The following is a 21,540-nucleotide window of genomic DNA, read 5'->3' on the forward strand; positions in this document are numbered from 1 at the left end:
TACTTTTTTTTTTCAACCAATGAGCATTGGTGTTACAACATGCCACTTGAATTTTACATGACGAACGTTTTCTGCTACATTTGCAACAGCTTTTTTTCTTGCTTAGTTTCCTTTGTTGTATCTTTTTTCTCTTTCACTCTGCCTCATTATATGTAGCTTCTACAAGACACAGATGGAGGATCTATTGCATGCACACACACACACACACACACACACACACACACACACACACACACACACACACACACACACACAAACAAAGTTATAATGCAGTATATTACAAAAGTGCCATGGTTTCCTAGGACACCAGCCCTGCCTCTGTAACGATGGCAACTGTCAATAAAAGGAAAGAAAATAAGCCAACAAATGCACTGATCAGTAGTCAATAATATGCACTTGAATCTCCAGTCAATTGTCATATATCATTGGCCTTAAAATGCAGATTATTGTCCCAACTGACTATTTTCTGTCTATATTCTCATTTCACAACGAAAAAAACACTATACAGCTGTTGAATGAGATAGTTGTATTTCAGCTCCTACAGATAACAGTGACCTTGACCCTGACCCAATATTATTTTACTATTCATGCAAATAAAGGGATATCAAATAAAATAAGTTGCAAATATAAATGTTTCATCCTAAATTGTTTACAGTATGGGGGTTCCAACCATTGAGGATAGCTGTATAAATGCTATTAACTGTATCTTTGAAACATGAATTTGTTGCTTGGTTTCACCAAAAGTTATATTTTTATAGCAGCACTCAGAATGGGAAGAGCTAATTTAAACAAACTGTTCAGCTTTCGTAAATATATATATATATATCTAGAACAAATCAGTTGATGGGGTTTTGAAGTATATTTTTGTGCAAGATTAAGAGCAAACATGTGCATCTTATTCATTACATGCCTTTCACCTTTTCATCAGTCTTTTCGAGATTGGATCACATTTGAGATTATTTTAGATAAGTGGTCCTTATCAGAAGTCTCAATTAAAAAAAAACCTGCAGCTGAAGCCAGCTATCAGATGCTTGATTAGGATCAATGAGACCACTAAAGACAGGTTAACATTTAAACAGCTCAATAATGAGTCTAGCTGTCTCTGTTTGTAGTCAAACTCTATGAACTGCCTACATCGCTCTGAAGATGCAACTGCAAATGTCACTAAATGTCATTTACAAAGATGCTATCAAAATAAGCAGCTTCATTGGAGCATTTTCACACATGACTGCTCTGTCTTCTCAGGTAAATGGCTTTTTTTATCTGGCTCAAATAGCACAGCTCTCTAAGGTGAGATGAGCACATTATAAACAAAGTCATAATCCTCATCACATTTTGCATCCTAATGATCATCTGTCTGTCCTTGTTTTGGTGCACTTGAATGACAATGTGCTGTCCCATTCTTTCTTGTGCAATGTGGGAGTGTTTATGGCTATCAAGGTGGAAGTGTCATGGGGACTCATTGGGCAGGACATATTCAGGTTGTGAATAGCAAATCTGTTTCTACATGGACAGCTTATGCTTCAAAGAGACTGCCATTAAGTGGAAATAGAAGGATTAAATTGGTGTGATCAACATGCAACCTAAGAATAAACAAATTAATTAGCCAAAACTGACAACATCCGTATGCTTTGGCATCTTTTTCAGTACAATATTCTCTACACTAGAATATTTGCTCTACACTTTTTTGCATGTGCATTTGTACTGATTTACTGTATTAGAAAATGTTTCTATGTGTATGGTGTAAGGAAAGTGTTCCCCACTCAGCTTTTTAATGACCAAACTATAGTCTCATGGCTCGGATATCATTTACACTGCCTATCTTTATGTAGCAACTGAGCCGCTTTCTATAGACTGTTGAAAAGGCGTTTGGAGAGACTCCAGCTCCAAAAGGCTCTAAGTGCTTAATGAACTTGACGAAGACTTCTGAGAAAGTCCCTAAGGGTGTGTGGAGGGAACATAGCAAACTAGGGCCTTGCTCTGAGCCATCCAGTGCTTGACTACAGCTTGAAGAGAGTCATAAACAATTCGCTCCCAATCAAACGGAAGGAAGTATCTTGTGGTCTAGTTTACGAGCGAGGGTAAGAAAGAATCTGGGATTGACAGGTGTATCGATGCACTGCCTGCAGTGATGTAGGTGTTCTACTGGACTGTCATGGTGCAGAGAGAGCTGAGCCTAAAGGCAAGGCTCTAAGTTTATCTACGTACATTCCAACCGTCACTTATGGCCATAAGCTCTGGAAAGTATCAGAAAGAAGGAGATCATGGATACAAGAAGGCACAAATGTGTTTCTGTCACAGGGTCTCTGGGCTCACCCTCAGGGAAAAGGTGAAGGGCTTAGATATGCATAAGAAGCTCAAAGTAAAAACCTCATGGGCACATCAAACTGAAGGAGACCTCAAGGCAGACACATAACACGCTCGATGGATTACACATCCAATCTGGCCTGGGAACGCCTCAAAATCCTCCAGGAAGAGCTTGAGGATGTGGCTGGCAAGAGGGACATCAAGGCTACCATGTTATTCTACTGCTCCCACAACCCGGACCGCAATGAGTGGCAGAAGATTTATAAGAGGAGTTAAGGTACCTAAACTACTGGCATGTTACGATTACATAATTGGGGGAGACTCTATTTGTAATCCATATCCACATTGTTTGATGCATTCAGACATGCTAAATTCTTAGTCAGTTTCATAAATTGTGCATGTATATTATTGTAAATTGCTGCAACACTTATGAGGGGCTTTACACTGCATGACCCGATCTTATTGTGTTTATTTATTGTGTGTGGCCAGGTCAGTGCAAAGAGCATCAGTGTTTTAAACAAAGACGGAGGATAAAATGCAAAATAGATTAATGTTAGCCGATCAGCATCACCCTCTGACACAAATTATATGCAAAAACCAATACTACTGTGTCCACCTTTGATGTGGATTTTCCACAGGTGAAGCAGAAGAAGCTCAACTCCTCATCTCCTCCTCTTCCTGTCCTCCTTTCTTTTCTGTGTAGCTCAGCCCTTTGGCTGTGTTAACACGCCATGTATAATCTACGCACCAACAGCCACTTGTGTAACTCATGCAAAGAAAGAGGGAGAGATGAGGAGAACAGCAACAAACAAAGAATTTAAAGGGGGATGGCAACGTGACACCCCCATGTTGGGCTTGTTGCCTTTATTCATGCCATTATTCATCATGATGGGTCAGGATAGAGCACATTAGCAGGTAATGCCAGTTTCTTGCTCAATGGCACCACTAGCTACCACAACAACCTTACATGACAACATGTTTCAAGTAATGTTGTGAGACTGCATCTTTACTTGAAATTTGGATTTGGCCCCCCCGCGTTCAAATCTCCTCCCCCACTATTCAGATAAAGGCTAATGTCATTCTAACATTTGTCCAACCAATGGCCTGCTGTGTGGGGATTTAACAGAACCTGTGCTGGAAACGCTTCAATAAACGTGACTCTCAGAAAAAGACTTACATATCTCTTGCCCAAATCAGTCAGATGTCATGTAATAATTGTTTTCAAATGTAATAAATACTGGCAAAAACTGATATCACTTACAATTACGAAGGAAGTTGGTTGAAAATGTGAATTCTGTGTTCACATATTCTCTGCTGTTCTAGGAAAACTGAAACAAAAGCGACAAACTGGAAATGGAAAAGATAATAGTTGTTTATCCCCTGCTCTGTAACATAATATTTATTTATTTAGCTTCAGAGCTTTTCTTCCAAACCAAGACTGATGGGTAGGTCCTAAGGTGCACATCTCAATATCAGAATTTCAGACACTGACACTGTCAAGACAGAATGCTCTTTATGATTAATTATCTCTTTGTATTGACAGCACATCATGGTAAGTAGCCAATTAACCTCTTATGACACAAGCAAACTTGCTTTGTTCTAAATAAAATATCATCACCCAGTGTCATGTCTTATTATATTGTCAACTGCATTAGCTGGAGTGATTGTCATAACCACACGTTTGTTTTTGTAATGTGATCTAGTCCTAATAAAGCTGACCTAATAGTCTCCATCTAAAATTCCTGCTAAAGCCTGGACCAAGCTATTGAACCCTGGCAGCACTGCACACGTGCCACAAGAAGAAAGTGATGGTGAGTTCCACAGGAACTTGCTGGAGTCTGCCGTTGGGCGGGCTGTTGACCGGCCAAACTAATTTCACACTCCCCTGGTACCCATAATGCCTCTAGTGAAACCATCGGCACAAACAGAAGGTCAGAGAGAGAAACAGAGATGGGGAGGGAGAAATATTAGAGGGAAAGTAATCAAGGACAGCATCAGTCCCACTTGGGTGCAGGTTCAGGTCATGGAGAGCAGCTGCTCGTTTTGGGCTTTTTATACATTCACCTCACTTTAATACTTGGTGTAAGGCAGGGTAAAGCAAAAGGGTCTCAACTCCCCTGTTTACAGAAGGCCATTTAGAGCAGGACACAGCAGACATTCTAACCATGCTATCTTTTTTTTCCTTTCTGTGCACTCTGTTCCATCAACCTTGTAGAAAATGAGCACAATGACAATGAGATAAAGATATGTTTCTCTGTCAGTGAACATTAATGCCAATGTAGAGCCAGATATAGCAGAATAGGATGCACTTAGTTTGACCATAAATGGGGCACAACATTTGATAAAAAGAGAGGAGGGTGGTGAAACACACACACACTTCAGAGCTTTAGTTTCTATGTGGTGTGATGCGTGCATGTTACATGATCTAATAAAGGATGTTGACTGCTCTCTGCCTGCAAACCATACAGTAGATTAATGGCACTGTGTGCATGTGTATGTGTTTGTGTGTGTATGAATGACAGAATGAGAGGGGGGAGGGAGGGAGGGAGGGAGAGAGAGAGAAAGTCTGTGATGGATTGAGTAAAGTGACAGCAGAGAATTAGAGGACGAGGAGAGTATGGCTGGAGCTGTGTCTGTAATGCAATTCCCCTGTCAGACATCAGACTGGTTCACACACACACACACACACACACACACACACACACACACACACACACACACACACACACACACAGTGTGTGGCATCCAGGAATCACACTAGGTGTGTGCTGTACATCGATGATCTTGCTCTGACATATGATCATAATAAAAAGCTTAACAAACAAAGTGTCAGTAAACCACTTAAATCTATCGCTCCGAGATGTGATCAGAGCCCTAGTTTACTGTTCAGTTTGTCTAATGGTTCGGTGTACAAGGGAGGAGATGAGTTTCACCACCCCAACTACATCTGTGGATTTATGTATCTATCGGGTGACAAGCTGTTTGAACTGAGTGGCTCGCCCAATGATATTATTCATAGCTCTAATTTCAGAATGTATCTGCCGTCTCTCAATCTCTCACACACAAACTGACAAACACATTCACAGCTTGGCAGCCTTCAATTGGTCCCCAATGTGATCATTATTAGCCACTTTCCATCTGTCTATCCCTGAACTGTGAAAACACCCATGCACATTGCTATGTTCAAGTGGCTATACATACATGCCCTCGCATACAAACACAGCAACAAACACACACAAAGATTTGAAGTGCGATATTTGCCCTCCGTCCTCTCAGCAGGACAAATGCAGTATTTCATCCTAGCTTGTTACATAAACACGGCTGCCAGACACACATCATGCTACTGATCATTGTCCTCATACCCTGATAGAAGCACGGGCCACACAACTGCTACACCAAATGCAATTAACAGACCTCATACTGATCAGTGTTTCAATCAGCCACTATGAATCTGAACATTTTCAGATTCAATTCCTAGTTTATGCTTTATACAGATTACTTGTCTGGGTTGGTTGCAAGCACAGTTTCAACAGGAAACAACTTTATGTGGCTGGGATTGATGTATGAATAAATAAATACGATTTTGCACCGATTGACGTTATGTCATGTTTATCACCAGTAGCAGACGGTAGCAGATGGAATAAGACGCAGAATGCTGCCTGGTGACTAACAAGTGATTCAGACACATCACATGGCACTTTTTGCTTTTTGAAATGTGGTTTAAATATCACAGTAGGTGTTTAATCACAAGGTCAATCACAGATCATCTATTTAAAGTGAATAACTGCCAAGGCTGGTAAGTGTGAGACATGAATTAGGAACATAAAGAGAGAGATTTGAGTCTTTACAAAGCTCTTAAAAACATGTAAAGTTGAGAAATCAGAGAAACTAGAAATGACATATGACTGGGCAGCTTCTTCAGTGACAGGCTGCTTCAGCCGCGGTGTGTAAAGGAGAGATACCGCAGATCCTTGCTTCCCGCTGCTGTCAGATTCACAATCAACACTGCTCCCAATAGACCACACATACCAAAAAACGGCAATCTATCAATTCATTCATTCATGTGCAATATCAATGTTTACCACTGTGCATTATCAACATTTGATTTTCCCTATTTAATATGTGCAATAATGTGAACACAACCATTCAGTCTGGTTATATCTCAAGTTTTTGTTAATTGTAAGGTTACATTAATATCTTTACTGTATAATTACTTATTTGTTATACCTGTTTTGTTTTTTGCTGATGCCCTTTTTTGTTGCACTATCTTCCTTGCTGCTGTAATACTACACATATTAATAAAGGATTATCTTATCTTATCTTATGACTTTGAGCTGAGGTCAAACTAAATATTACAGACCTGAGTCTTCCACGATGACCATGTCCGTGAGGGTAGCCATGGCTGTGGGACCTTCTGGGAACCGGCCTGTCCTCTTCATGCATGTGATGTAGCGATGGCGAACGGGAATGGGAGGATCTGGAGCTGCCCGTACTCTGGAGACTGCTGTCAGGGATCTCTCCATGACGGCTCTGACACAGAGCAGAAGAAGAGGCGAGTATCATATGCAGCACGTGTACAACATTGTAATTTTTTCCTTTACTTTTTCTACTCGGAATTTGAAAATGTTAAAATGTGCATGCACACACACACACACACACACACACACACACACACACACACACACACACACACACACACACACACACACACACACACACACACACACATATAACAAATTCAAACACACCTGCAGAGCCTCACTACCTCCGTCTTACCTCTCCAAGGCTGCTGTGCTGCTGCCCAAGAGCTGGCAGACTGCGCAGTGAAGGGACAGGGGAGTGACCCTGACGGCCACGAATTTCTCTAGGGGCCTGACTGCGGATGTGATCGTGGTCCCCGTTCAGGTTGTTGTCACTCGCAGAGCGGAGCAAGGAACGTGGCGAGGGCAGGGGGCCAGGCGTCACACGTCGACGGGTGGTGTAGGATGGGGTCTCCCTGAAAGGCACTGAGAGGAGAAAGAGACAGAGAGCAACTCTTTACAGACTCACCTTATCATAGCTACTGTAGCAAACACAACAAACAGAATGGTTTGATGGGGAAATAACTGCACATCTCAAAGTCACTCAATTTTGTTTCAAACTTGATTCCATTTAATTTGCAACATATTTACGCAGCTATAATCTATACGCATACTTTTACACACGGATCAAGTGATACAACGATACATCTGGTATTGATGGTACTGCAGCAAAGCCTTAGAGATGAGAATATTGTATCATGGTAGCTACTTGTGAATCTTATAAATTGTATCACATATAATTATCATATTTTAATATTTATTACTGGAGAATGAGTAAACCAAATATAAATAAAGCAGTTTAGTTGTTTGATAATGGCGTCAGTGGATTTTTTCAAGTAGCTGTGATTTAAGAATAAAATAATAAACAATGTGTGTTTAAGTTCACACATACAAGCATACTGGCTTGGTAAAGTGTATCTAAAGTGTAATGATGAAGTGGCAAAATTATTATTCAAATCTAGAGAAGCATACATTACAAACATCACATATGATTTCCATTTAAAATGAATTGTTAAAGGGTATAAAATAGTTCACAGTGTCAAAATAGGGGTATTATATCCTGTCTACACTAGATGGCAGAGTTTTCCTGTATGTACATGTCACAAAAAAAAACCTCTCAACTCAGCATGGATCCAATAAATCCCTGAAACCTCCTCCACATCCCTTACATTTCCATTCCATTTCCATTTTCACTTCTGTATATAACCTGTAATCACTTTTCTATCTACACTCAGCCATTCTTCAGTCTGACGTCTCCCTGACACTACATTCATGTTTAAACCTATAAAAGACTGAGGTAGCCTGGTGATATACTACCACTGCTGTCAACTTACCAACATCCGATACTTTGTGGACCTTTATGATTTCAGCCAGATCAAAGTTTCCTGCTATAATTGCCACCTGGAGTTGGGGATAGAGAAGAGGAAAGGGAAGGGAATGGGGAAAACACATGTGACAGAAAGGGAATAACAGCTCAATGAAAGAATTTAAATCAAACAACTCACAAGAATAAATTAATATAAATACATCCTATCTTTTTCTTTCACTCAACTCTCCTAAGAAATGTTTTACACATTTTGTCCTTTGTTGTGGTAGATGTGTAACATCTGCATGTGTGGCAATGTTCCGGGCACTCTGTGGAACAGCCTGCCTTATGTACAAACAAATTAACTTTGATGTGCACAGGAAGTGTCAGTGTCAATTTCACGTGGACTTCATCAACCAGAAAGGCTGAAAATCAGAAACAGACCGCGATGGTAAGCCAGCAGTGGGTGGGTGCCGTTACGCTGCTTAAGTTTTTAATAGCAATCAATGATTCAATGTAGCAGCAGGATGTAAGGTATGATAATACACACACGGTAACATGCAGTGCTTCTTGGATACCACACATACCTGAAAGGCGGTCTGGCTGTTGTAGTTTTTTATCTCCTTATTGGCCCCCCGGAACAGGATAACTCGTGCACAGCTATCCTGAATGTCAACAGAGAGATGTATATGTTTGGCTCGGACTTTAAAGTGTCATCGTATTTGATTTTTACCATATGCAAAAACATAAAAAATGGTAGCCACTGATTAAATGTATGCAAGTGTGAGAACTGTTTAAGAATGAATCCAACAGAGGCAACTCTAGAGGCAGTGTAGAATGAACAAGGATGCCCTTTGAAAAGTCCTTGTGCTATGCATGTTGTTATCTCCACAACCTACCAAACATTAAGATGATGTAGGTCGGAATATAGGGGCGATTTAATTAATATTTCATGATGAGTTAATGAAAGACTATCTTTGTTCAAATATGGACACTTTTCTGTTTCTAACAGCAGACTTGTACTAGAAGTGATTGCTGTCTACATTTGAAGATCTATAATTAGAGCGAAGAAATTAGTGAAATATTCCTTTTTAAATAACTGCCTTTTTCCTACCCATGACGTCAATCAATCATTCAATGTCAGTGCCAACACTGCTTTATCTTTCTTTCTCTCTCTCTTAACGTACTCATACACACACATATACCTCATAAGCCAGATGCAGACTCCAATACAAGACTTTGAAAATATCTAATTTGCTGTGCTACTCACACCACAACACATTTTTTGTTCCAGACTGTTCCCATATAAAGGTGACGGAGTAGAACCTAAGACATCTTAAAAAAGTATATCACCTGGACAAAATCCAAGACTGAATTAAATAATTGCATCATTGATTGATTTTAATATTAATCTTCCTCTGTCTGATTGAAAAAGCAACAGATGGCGCAGAGTTGTGGTTTGTGTTGTGATGAACTTGAATTTAAACTTGACATTCAAATAACTATAATATCACTACAGGGTGCAACTAAACTCTTGATGATGATGATGATATATTTTCTTACTGCATTAAATTCAAAGTAAGTCATGACGACAACTATTACATTAATAATACAATGTATGTGTCTTCTCTTCCTCCCCACCCAACCTCTGGTTTACTATGCGTTCTCATTGGATACTGCTCTTTTCTTGTTTTCAATGTGCCCCAACTACAAGCACACCCAGTTGTTGGCAAACATACAGAATAATTCAAGCATTCATAGCAAACACCTAAGGGAACTACAGGAATGCTCCAGCTGAAAATGAAGACCTGAACACACAATTTCAAATTACCACTGTTCGGATTCTCAGATGACATTAAAGCTACATGGTGCTGATGCAACAACGACTTTGTCCATTTGCAACAATGGATTTCAGTATCCACCACACACATTTTGTATACTGTCCAGTACAAACAACTGATTCATATTAATGTCCTCGCTAATGACACATGCAAACAAAAGCTACTTGACAGCTAACATCTGCCTGTTGTGGAAAATCACCTGCCAGAATGAGTAAGTGCATTTGTGAAGCCAATGGTAGAAGAACATTATACTTGAATTGTGCAATTGTGAATCTACTTTTATACATGATTCCCATTCAAACTGATACAAACAAAGGCTTTAAGACGTTGGTAAAAACAATGCACTATTATGTAATAACAATCTGCTAACATTTCACCCAAAGCACAGCAACAATGAAGTTGTATAGCTAATAACATCCAGCACTAGTTTGTATCAATTTACATCTTTTAGTTACAAGAAATAAGAAAAAGAGGCCCTGTACATATCATTTAAGATTGCAAGTGAGTGAAGTAAGACAATGGTTATTATAAAAGGCATTCAACGTAGAGTCTGATGTCAAAGCAATGGCTAAGTTCTAACTAAAGATACATGCAGGTATGAAAACAGGCTAGGATTCATTTAAACGAAGGAACACATTCCAACAAGCACAAAACAGACATCCTCAATAGTTCACAACCACACATTTATCTCTCTTGTGTGTCAGACTATTACCATATATTGTTGAGGCCCCCTCTGGCAAAAAAAAAGCCCAATTGTAGATTGATAGACATGGTTATGTGTCCATGTGCTGACTGGACGAGGGTTGATATGTAATTTAACACTGCTAGCAGAATTAGCAGGACTAGCCTGGCTCTACAATCAGTGCAATGACTCTGGTGACTCCTGACATTACTTAGTCACACATTAAAGAACATGCTCGCTCAAATTAATTCAACATATGGTTTAGTTAATAACGTCCATGGGATTTAGCTCATCAAGCTGGGTCTATCTGTATCTCACTGTTGTATTATACCAGATAAACTACTGTAGGAGCTTAACGCTGATGCACTGTGGCACCCTCTTCTGGTAAGACACATAGATGGTAGCTATGGGTGCTGTGCCTGAACTGAGCAAGGTGTATAATGAAAACCTGCGCAAGCCTGCAAGGTCTATGTATACAGTAGATATATGTTGAACATGGCGGTATTTGTAAATGGGGCAGGTGTTATGAATAATGCATGATTACTCTTGCTGCTAATAGCCCATTCAACTGCTAAGGGTCTAAAACATCTAAAAACCTATTTAGATAATCGTTTATGACTGTTAGCTTAGCTAATTGCTAATCACCCATACATTATACAGTTGCATGCCCAATGTATTCACATACACACACACACACACACACACACGCATGCATGTATACATCACAGCCTACCCTGCTATGTTAGCACACGGTAATGACAAAATAAGTGTAGCCTAACCCCCAATACAATTAATACACTGTATGTACACAGATGGTTTTAACAGGTCAGTACAATTGAATACATATGTATGGACATATGTTGAATGCATTTCTTTAATTTTCTTTGTGATTAAAATTAGCTTATATTTAAGGTGTACAAGGACAGACAAAACAAAACAAAAAAAGGTTGCATGATTTTTAATGGGATATGAGAACCTGCTGTTGATGTAGGGAGAAAGAGCAGAACCTTCAGGTTCGACTCCACTGACAGGCAGTTTCTTGCCTTGTTTTCATGCATACCAGAGATAAGAGAGCTACTACATCACACATATCACATTGGTGTAATACCACAGTGAATGCGATGATGGATATCCGTCTTCCAAAAGTCTCTTCAGCCGTTAGCCAAACAGTGAGACTGATTTGAGTTTTGTTGTGCAGCTCAGATTCAGTCCTCTCCGACTGTGTTGAGAGCAGCATTTCTTTGAGCTCAGTTTACAGTGTCAAAACTTTCCATCACTTGCTCTGCTGTTCACTATTTTTCAGACTACTGAGCTCCTGAAAAACCTCCCAGCTGGAAAGTGTGTTTTGTCATTATGGCGACCAGCAACCGTGAGTCAGTAGCATTTCAGTGGCATAACAATAGCCTGTGCATGTTAGTTTTTAAGATTGTGATTTGGATATTTGTTGCTTTTTTCTCCTGTTTCAATAGGTTTTCAAACGTAACGTAAAATTATGTTTTTTGTGGTGAAACGCATAATATAAACTAGAAGGGCACATGGAGAGTGTAGACCTCTGCTGAGGCCAAACCGTTTCAAAATTGACCCATTCTACACCATTCCACTAAGTTTCCTAAAAATAGGGCCAATGTTTTTTTCGTATTTCTGCTGACAAACACAAGCAAACTGAAAACATAACCTCCTTGGCAGAGGTGTTAACAATGCTCCTGCACCCACTTTAGTAACCACTGGTCTAAGGGTTACACGCAAAGCCCATCTGGCACACCTGAATCACTCCCTTTGCGTGCATTTTACAAGATACCAAGCCTGTTTCATTGTTTTTGTTTCTTGAATTGATGTCAACACTGTGTTACCTTCTTAAATAATCAAATGAATGATGCTCAACAGCTGAATTCTTGAATATGTTTAATTTAGAGACATGTTACACTCTTTTACATAGATGCATTGCAGACATGCACACACACACACACACACGCACGTTATAGTGTGTGTGTGTGTGCACGAAGGCCAATTACAGTGTGGGCCATCTGTCTTGCTCTTCTCTCCAAAGCTTCCTATAGGAATTCATTAAGAAAACCTTTCCAGTAGTCCTCACCATGGTTTGCTAGATGTGATTACATTTTCTACACAGGAATACACAGTGAGCTAAGTCAAGTACTTTACAGTAATGACGTGGGTCAGTCATGTGTAAAGAGTGTGACAGATGGTACCTCTCACAGCCATGTTTATACAGTTGAGGATTCTTCTCTCATTAGATTTGAAGCAGATTTGGCATCCTCCACTGAAAGTAAAGCTTGTTTTTACATTGGATTGTGACAATCTTATGTGCATTAGAATAACATCTAATGCACATAAGAAGCACGATTTCAGGCTGAAATATTCCTCATTATTGTACACAACAACAGCATAATACAAGTACTGTAGCATAAAATACAGTGATACTTCCTCTATACAATTTATTAAAGAGTTGCCCCAAGATTTAAATAATTTGACTGGTTTGAAGAGTTCTGTATGTGTCTTGCACAACCTCTCTTTAATTTCACTCATCAGTGTTGTTCCCAGTTGCTATTATAGTACCTACTGTGTCCTTTCTCAATCGTTTATCCAACCAGCTCCCATGGATCTGTCTGCCAGGTAAAAAACCCCTACCATGCCTTCATTCACTGCTGCTGATCACTTGTGCCAAGCTAAAAGCCCAGTCAGTAAACGTTAATGGCCAGCCAGACCCCCGCAACGAGAGCATTGATCAGGCTTACACTGTTGCTGGCGATTATGTTATCTTGCCATTCATCCACTCTCTCTCACCTTCTGAACCTCTTTCTGACTCCCTCTCTTTTCTCTCTCCACATGGATATATTGATCTTCGCCACCGAACTACTAGGTTTCCTCGGTAGGGATGAGTATCATTAGGATGTTATAGATAATAGTACTATTATCAATACTGCTAATCGGTTAGGTTCCTTATCGGTTCTTTTTGATTATTTTGTGAGAAAATAAAAGAGAGCCTTTTTCTTTCTGTAATGGTACATAAGCATCCAAGCCTGTGTCGTGTTGGTTTGAACCATGCTGAGAGAAATCGTTTCTGTGATTGAACAGCTCAACGTGGCGTCCGAACAGTCATCCTTAGCGGTGGAAGCACACAAGAGCTGGGAGCATATCCATTACTAGACTGTAAACTTACAAGAAGTTGTACAAGTAACTGTAAATTAAATAAAATGTACCCATTCTCTCTTTTATTATATCCACTCCTGCTCCACACACATACAACAACCCCTGGCCCTCCCTTCACTGAGAAGTGTTTTAACATGTAATGCCTTTAGTCACGTGGATGTGTTACGAACAGCATGTGTTAAGTTTTGATGCTGCGCTTCCAAAACCAATGGTGAAATACACACACACACACACACACACACACACACACACACACACACACACACACACACACACACACACACACACACACACACTCTGTCTCTCTCACTCTCATGAGACTATGTTGTTCCAGTCCAGTTGAAACAGCTCATTCCTCATGACTGGAATACATAGTTCCAATTACAACATGCAAACATACACACACACACACACACACACACACACACACACACACACACACACACACACACACACACACACATTTTTCACTTGTTAATGAAGTCTTAGTAAAGTGCTCATTTAATGTTCATGAACTGAGCACTACTCTCTTTTTCCGATGAAGGAGAAGAAAAAACCTCTTCCAGAACGCCCAGTTACATGTTTCTCATGTAGCCTCTAACCAACCAGGACAACACTAATCATTTTCCCAGGAGTATGCTGGTTTCCACTGCTCCTATTTCCCATTGTCCTCATGCAACTATCCGGATAGAGACAGAACACAGTCATTCATATTTTAAAATACACATTGTTTCATTCCTGCCATCAAGGACCCTAAAATATATTGTAACGGACTGAGTGACATGTAATGTTAACCTGTTATGTTATAAGCGTTATTGTGTTTACAAGAAGTTCTAGATAAGATTGGTTAGTGGATTTACAGAGGTCAGTGAAGGTCTCATGCCCTGTGAAGCTGTAAAACCTGTCAATCATCCTAGCTACCTAATGGGGGTGGGTGGCACACATGAGCGTACCTGGGATTGGCAGAGAGAGTGTGGGTGGATGTTGTTCTTTGTGCTGCTAGCCGGTGGAGAAGCAGTCTATAAGCGGGAGCAGATTGTTAAGCAGGTTGTGCACGTTTAACGGTGTTGACTGTTGTTTGGCGTAGGCTACGGCCCACAGTAGCCTGTGTACTGTCCTCTAATAAAAGATAAGTACGTACAATACGTACGGTAACGTCTCGTAGCTTTCCTTACCAAGGGTTGCTACAATATTATTACTTTATAAGCTGCAACAACCATTTAAGTTTTCCAGTATTTCACATACTGTGGAGTGCAATACAAATACCACCACCCCAACCATCATCTCAGGCAGTGCAAATTGCCTCACTTGGGGACTGAAAAGGTTGGCATATGCACAAACAATTTCTCTCGGAGGTATCAATGTGATGCTGATTTTTGTGGAAATTATAGAGAATGACTAAAAGAATAAGGCTGGAAATGTTCTATATTTTTCTTATTTCCAACAAATCCTACGAAGAGACCAAAATGAAAATTAATTTAGCCTATTGAAAAAAATGATTGCCTGTGTAGCCAGAGCCTGATATATCACCATCCTCTGTGCTATAGACATTTATTTTTGTCTTACAACTATTAAAAACACATTATTGTTGCACTGGGTGATATTCATTACCATGAACATGGGCGCTCTATTTTATTATGTGTCAGTGCCAAATAACACCTTTCTGCTGGCATAAATATTCCCCAGAGCACCAGTTGGTTGTTAATGCACACAATTTTTTCCTTTTTTTATTTATTCATGTATGGATATATTGTGCATATTCATGAGGACATTTGCTAAAAACTTTTTCAGCCTTAAAAATATAGACCAAGGTCCTCAGTGTGTACTAAAGAATGAAAGCTTGATGTAGTCATTGTAATACAAAGAATCAAAGCTAATCATTGATCCTTATGAGGACATCTTAATAATAACTGTACAACTGCACACAGTCCCAGCCTGGCACTGACACTCCCTAAGGTATCAGGGCCATATCAAATACAAAGCATTAAAAAATTATAAACTACAACAAAATACTGTTTGCTGCTTTCATCCAAATTGCAGCAGACAGAGTGCATTAATCTATGATGAAAACCCACATGATAGAAATATCTCTGATCTTTGGTGCCACACTCCCACTTGGACCACTTCTCTTCAATCTCCCCTTTCAGTCCATTATCATAACAGGCAACAAATACAAATAATGACCAGGTAAAGGATACCTCTGCTTCAGAATGCCACTCAAGTACACACAAGTGTGCATGTACACTTACAAAAGCACATAATGCTCACACACAGATGCTACAATTCACAGATACAAACACCAAACTACTCACCAAACAAACTCGTCAAACAAGGTCTATGCATGGCGAATACAGTATGGCTGAGGTATGGTTAAGTTTAGCCACAACTACACTACTACTACTCTATGGATCAGAGACATGGTGGACAACCAAGATCACATTGACGACAGTGCAAACATTCATCAACAGCTGCTTGAGGTGGATCCAGATACCATCAGTATCAATGGCAACAATGCCAGCATCACCAGATGGAACCCCAAGGGCACAACAAAAAGAGGCTGGCCCAAGATCACCTGGCGAAGGGACCTCGAGACTGAAATCAAGCAGAGCGGCCTGACATGGAAACAGCTGTAAAGGAAATCCCAGGACAGGAGACTCTAGACCTGGTGGTCAACAGCCTATGATCCATGGAAAGGAGCGATAAGCACAAGTAAGTAAGTAAGTTCAGGCTACTAAGCCCTCTTGGGTAAGTTGAGGGAAAGACTTTCAGATGGAATTTGAGCCCTGGCCACTAAGGTAAACGAATCAAACAGCCATTTCGCCATGCTATGTAAGTATGACACTTTCTCTTGCATTGACACTGAACATTGGTATTGGATGTAAATCGTGTATTGCACATCTAACCAATATGAATGTAATTCCACAGAAAACTCCACTTCTCAAGCACACAAGCATATTTATTTTAATAACTGGTACCTGGTTGTAGAGAGCACACACATGCAGTGCAGTGTTTCCAGATGCATTCTGGGCGCTCATGTCAGCTCCGTAGAACAGCAGGTGTTCCAGGTGCTGCACATGGCCATAGCGGCATGCCTGAAAGGACATAATCACACATTTACTTTATTTACTAAACAAATCCTAGTTTACTTACAAAGTCAAAAGGGAGCCATCATACATTATCTCTGAAAACATATACATGAGCAGAATGGCACATTTTATAGTCATATTTTTTGTATCGAGGTGTGACAAAGGCCCCGCACTGGAATTTAACCAGGAATGTAAAAGGAATGTGCAACTTAGCAAAATGAGTCAATAGTACATTGTGTTTTGTGAGGTGGTCAGTCATGATGAAGAAAAGGTGAAAACTGGTGCTACATAAACAATTGAGAGATTGGCTGCCTGTTTGGCCAATACCAGTCTTTTTCCTTTTTTTAATATAGCCCAATGTACCTCTTTATCTCATCTCATCTCATCCTCAACCGCTTATCCGGGATCGGGTCGCGGGGGCAACAGCTCCAGCAGGGGACCCCAAACTTCCCTTTCCCGGGCCACATCAGCCAGCTCTGACTGGGGGATCCTGAGGCGCTCCCAGGCCAGTTTGGAGATATAGTCCCTCCACCTGGTCCTGGGCCTCCCTCGGGGTCTCCTCCCAGCTGGTCGTGCCTGGAACACCTCCCTAAGGAGGCGCCCAGGTGGCATCCTTACCAGATGCCCGAACCACCTCAACTGGCTCCTTTCCATGCTAAGGAGCAGCGACTCTACTCCGAGTCCCTCACGGATGACCGAACTTCTCACCCTATCTCTAAGGGAGATGCCAGCCACCCTCCTGAGGAAACCCATTTTGGCCGCTTGTACCCGCGATCTAATTCTTTCAGTCATGACCCAGTCCACATGACCATAGGTGAGGGTAGGAACAAAGATTGCCCTTTGCCTTGCGGCTCAGCTCTCTTTTCGTCACAACGGTGCGGTAGAGCGACTGCAATACCGCCCCAGCTGCTCCGATTCTTCGGCCAATCTCACGTTCCATTGTTCCCTCACTCGCGAACAAGACCCCAAGGTACTTGAACTCCTTCACTTGGGGTAAGGACTCATTCCCTACCCGGAGTGGGCAATTCACCGGTTTCCTGCTGAGAACCATGGCCTCAGATTTAGAGGTGCTGATCCTCATCCCAACCGCTTCACACTCGGCTGCGAACCGATCCAGTGAGTGCTGGAGGTCACAGCCCGATGAAGACATCAGGACCACATCATCTGCAAACAGCAGCGATGCAATCCTCAGCCCACCGAACTGTAAACACTCCTCCCCACGACTATGCCTCGATATCCTGTCCATGAATACCACAAACAGGATTGGTGACAAAGCGCAGCCCTGCGACTTACTGCCGAGGACCCGGACACAGCTCTCGCTTTGGGCGTACAGGGATTAGATGGCCCCCAGAAGTGGCCCCCTCACCCCATACTCCCGCAGCACTTCCCACAGTATCTCCCGGGGGACCCGGTCATACGCCTTCTCCAGGTCCACAAAACACATGTAGACCGGATGGGTGTATTCCCAAGCCCCCTCCAGGATCCTTGCGAGAGTGAAGAGCTGGTCCGTTGTTCCATGGCCAGGACGGAATCCGCATTGTTCCTCTTCAATCCGAGGTTCGACTATCGGCCGACCCCTCCTTTCCAGCACCTTGGAGTAGACTTTACCAGGGAGGCTGAGTAGTGTGATACTGCGGTAATTGGCACACACCCTCTGGTCCCCCTTTTTGAAAAGGGGAACCACCACCCCGGTCTGCCACTCCAAAGGCACCGTCCCAGACCTCCACACAATGTTGAAGAGACGTTTCATCCAAGACAGCCCCTCCACACCCAGTGCCTTCAGCATTTCTGGACGGATCTCATCAATCCCTGGGAGTTTGCCACTGTGGAGTTGTTTGACTACCTCAGTGACTTCCACCAGGGAAATTGATGATGCTCCCCCATCAGCCTCCAGCTCTGCCTCTACAATAGAGGGAGATATTAGTATTAGTCAGATTCAGGAGTTCCTCAAAGTGCTCCTTCCACCGCCCGATTACCCCCTCAGTTGAAGTCAACAGAGTCCCATCCTTACTGTATACAGCTTGGATGTTTCCCCGTTTCCCCCTCCTGAGGTTCTGGATGGTTTTCCAGAAACACCTTGGTGCCAACCGAAAGTCCTTCTCCATGGCTACTCCGAACTCCTCCCACACCCGCTGCTTTGCCTCCTTCACGGCAGCGGCTGTAGCCCTTCGGGTCTGTCGGTACCTTGCAACTGCCTCAGGAGTCCTCCGGGATAACATATCCCGGAAGGCCTCTTTCTTCAGTCGGACGGCTTCCCTGACCACCGGTGTCCACCACGGTGTTCGAGAGTTACCGCCCCTTGAGGCACCTAAGACCTTGAGACCACAGCTCACCGCCGTAGCTTTGGCAATAGAAGCTTTGAACATCGTCCATTCCTGTTCGATGCCCCCAACCTCCACAGGGATGCTAGAAAAGCTCCGCCGGAGGTGTGAGTTGAAGATCTCCCGGACAGGGGCCAGAAGTTCCCAGTTTGCCCGCACTACCCATCTGGGCTCACCAGGTCTGTCCAGAGTTTTCCCCCACCCTCTGACCCAACTCACAACCAGATGGTGATCAGTTGACAGCTCCGCCCCTCTCTTCACCTGAGTGTCCAAAACATACGGCCTCAGATCCGATGATACGATAACAAAATCGATCATCGACCTTCGGCCTAGGGTGCTCTGGTACCACGTACACTTATGAACATCCTTATGCTCGAACATGGTGTTCGTTATGGACAATCCATGACTAGCACAGAAGTCCAACAACAAACGACCGCTCGGATTTAGATCAGGGAGGCCGTTCCTCCCAATCACGCCTCTCCAGGTATCCCCATCATTGCCCACGTGCGCGTTGAAATCCCCCAGTAGAACTATGGAGTCCTCCACTGGAGCCCCATACAGGACTCCAGTCAGGGTCTCTAAGAAGGCCGAATACTCTGAACTGTTGTTCGGTGCATATGCACAGACAACAGTCAGAGTTTTCCCCCCCATAACCCGCAGGCGTAGGGAGGCGACCCTCTCATCCACCGGGGTAAACTCCGACGCAGCGGCACTCAGCCGGGGATTTGTGAGTATCCCCACACCCGCCTGGCGCCTCACACCCTGGGCAACTCCAGAGAAGAAAAGAGTCCAACCCCTATCCAGGAGTACGGTTCCAGAACCGATGCAGTGCGTAGAGGTAAGCCCCACCAGATCCAACTGGTAGTGCTCCACCTCCCGCACAAGCTCCGGCTCCTTCCCCCACAGAGAGGTGACTTTCCACGTCCCCAGAGCCAGCCTTTGCCGCCCAGGTCTGGTCCGTCAAGGTCCCTGGCCTTCACTGCCACCCATAGTGCAGCACACCCGACCCCAGCGGTTCCTCCCGCAGGTGGTGAGCCCACAGGATGGAGAGGAGTACCTCTTTATTTTGCCACAAAATATAGTTGGAGCAGTGATTATAGTGGAATAGCTTGAATATTCTCAAATATAAAAGGCAGCCCAAATACATGTTTCTACAGATGAGCTATGCAGAAATTGTAACAACTAAGACATGAACACCTCAGAAATGTTAAAACTATTGAATATTTTTCCTTTATTTTCCCTTGGGCTAATTCTCCTCACACATGCTTTTAACAGTCTCTAAAAGGAAGAGAGGAACTTGTTTGTATCACCTGAGGCCAAATTTTTGAGTTAAAATTATTCTGACAAGAGTTATGCCTTTTTTCTGCTACTTCGTTTCACATAACTCGGAGCAATAAACTTTTCATCTAATCTCTATCCATCTCCTCTCTCTTCTTTCCCTTCTACTCCGGGGTTTTGTCCTGTGTCATTGAAAGAAGCACACCAACTCTTCCCAGCAATTGTTCTCTCCCTCCTATGTTCTGTCTCGCTAAGAGTGTGTGACAGCAGTGAGACAGCACACAAATGATGCTGGGATTGTTGTTGGTTATCAGACCTTCAGGAGTGTATCCTATTGTACACGATATATACCTCTAGAATACTAATGCTAGAAAGGACATAGAAAAAGGGGGAGACGAGAGGAAGGAGGTGAAAGAAATAAAATGGGGAGAAATGTGTAGGGCTGAGGGGTGTTTGGATTTATTGTACAGTATCTTGAATACTTTTACAAACACAAAAAACACGATTTGATACAGCATTGAAATACCATATATCCTTCCACTTTAAACCCTTACTGTATCTGTAAACTAGAAAGGAACCCTTATCAACAAACAAACGCTTCTCTGCATCGCTCCCATGATAGTACCTGAACACACTCCAGCAGAATGGAGGACAGAAATGGTTTAGAAGCCCATAGACAAGACATCACTGGGCGTCATGCAAGAACATTTTCGTATTTTCTTTACAGAAATTCTCTGCTCCACGTCGGTTTCACAAAACTATTTTAAGTGCACAAATCTTAAGTGATTGCTCCTTTCAGACGAATTTCACCTGTTCATGAGGATGTGCACATTCAGATCATTTTAGCATTGGCATCATCAACACCCCTTCAATTCTCATATAAGGCTACCTGCTCCATTCTGTGTGAGGGCAAGTTTGATTCACAAAAAATGTCACACAAAAGGCAAAAAGAATATTCTCATACCGCAGAG

At 42.2% G+C, this 21,540-nt stretch overlaps 1 protein-coding gene across 11 annotated transcripts in view; it reads right to left on the bottom strand.

Annotated features, from left to right (window-relative positions):
- shank3a (SH3 and multiple ankyrin repeat domains 3a) overlaps positions 1–21,540 on the bottom strand; it is a 188,023-nt gene that overhangs the window by 61,448 nt on the left and 105,035 nt on the right. For all 11 annotated transcript variants that reach the window (XR_011103878.1, XR_011103881.1, XR_011103879.1 and 8 more), the window contains 5 exons: positions 16,860–16,976; positions 8,781–8,858; positions 8,222–8,288; positions 7,084–7,313; positions 6,668–6,837 (listed from right to left, as the gene is read on the bottom strand). Coding sequence is in view for 7 of the 11 variants with exons in the window: in XM_068723847.1 (XP_068579948.1) it covers positions 6,668–6,837; positions 7,084–7,313; positions 8,222–8,288; positions 8,781–8,858; positions 16,860–16,976 (662 nt within the window). In the remaining 4 variants the exon portion in view is untranslated. The remainder of the gene's footprint in view (positions 1–6,667; positions 6,838–7,083; positions 7,314–8,221; positions 8,289–8,780; positions 8,859–16,859; positions 16,977–21,540) is intronic.

This window comes from Cebidichthys violaceus, unplaced genomic scaffold (assembly GCF_023349555.1).
Source record: "Cebidichthys violaceus isolate CVI_PGR_0920_01 unplaced genomic scaffold, fCebVio1.0.p SCAF_3, whole genome shotgun sequence".
Classification (NCBI taxonomy): domain Eukaryota; kingdom Metazoa; phylum Chordata; class Actinopteri; order Perciformes; family Stichaeidae; genus Cebidichthys; species Cebidichthys violaceus.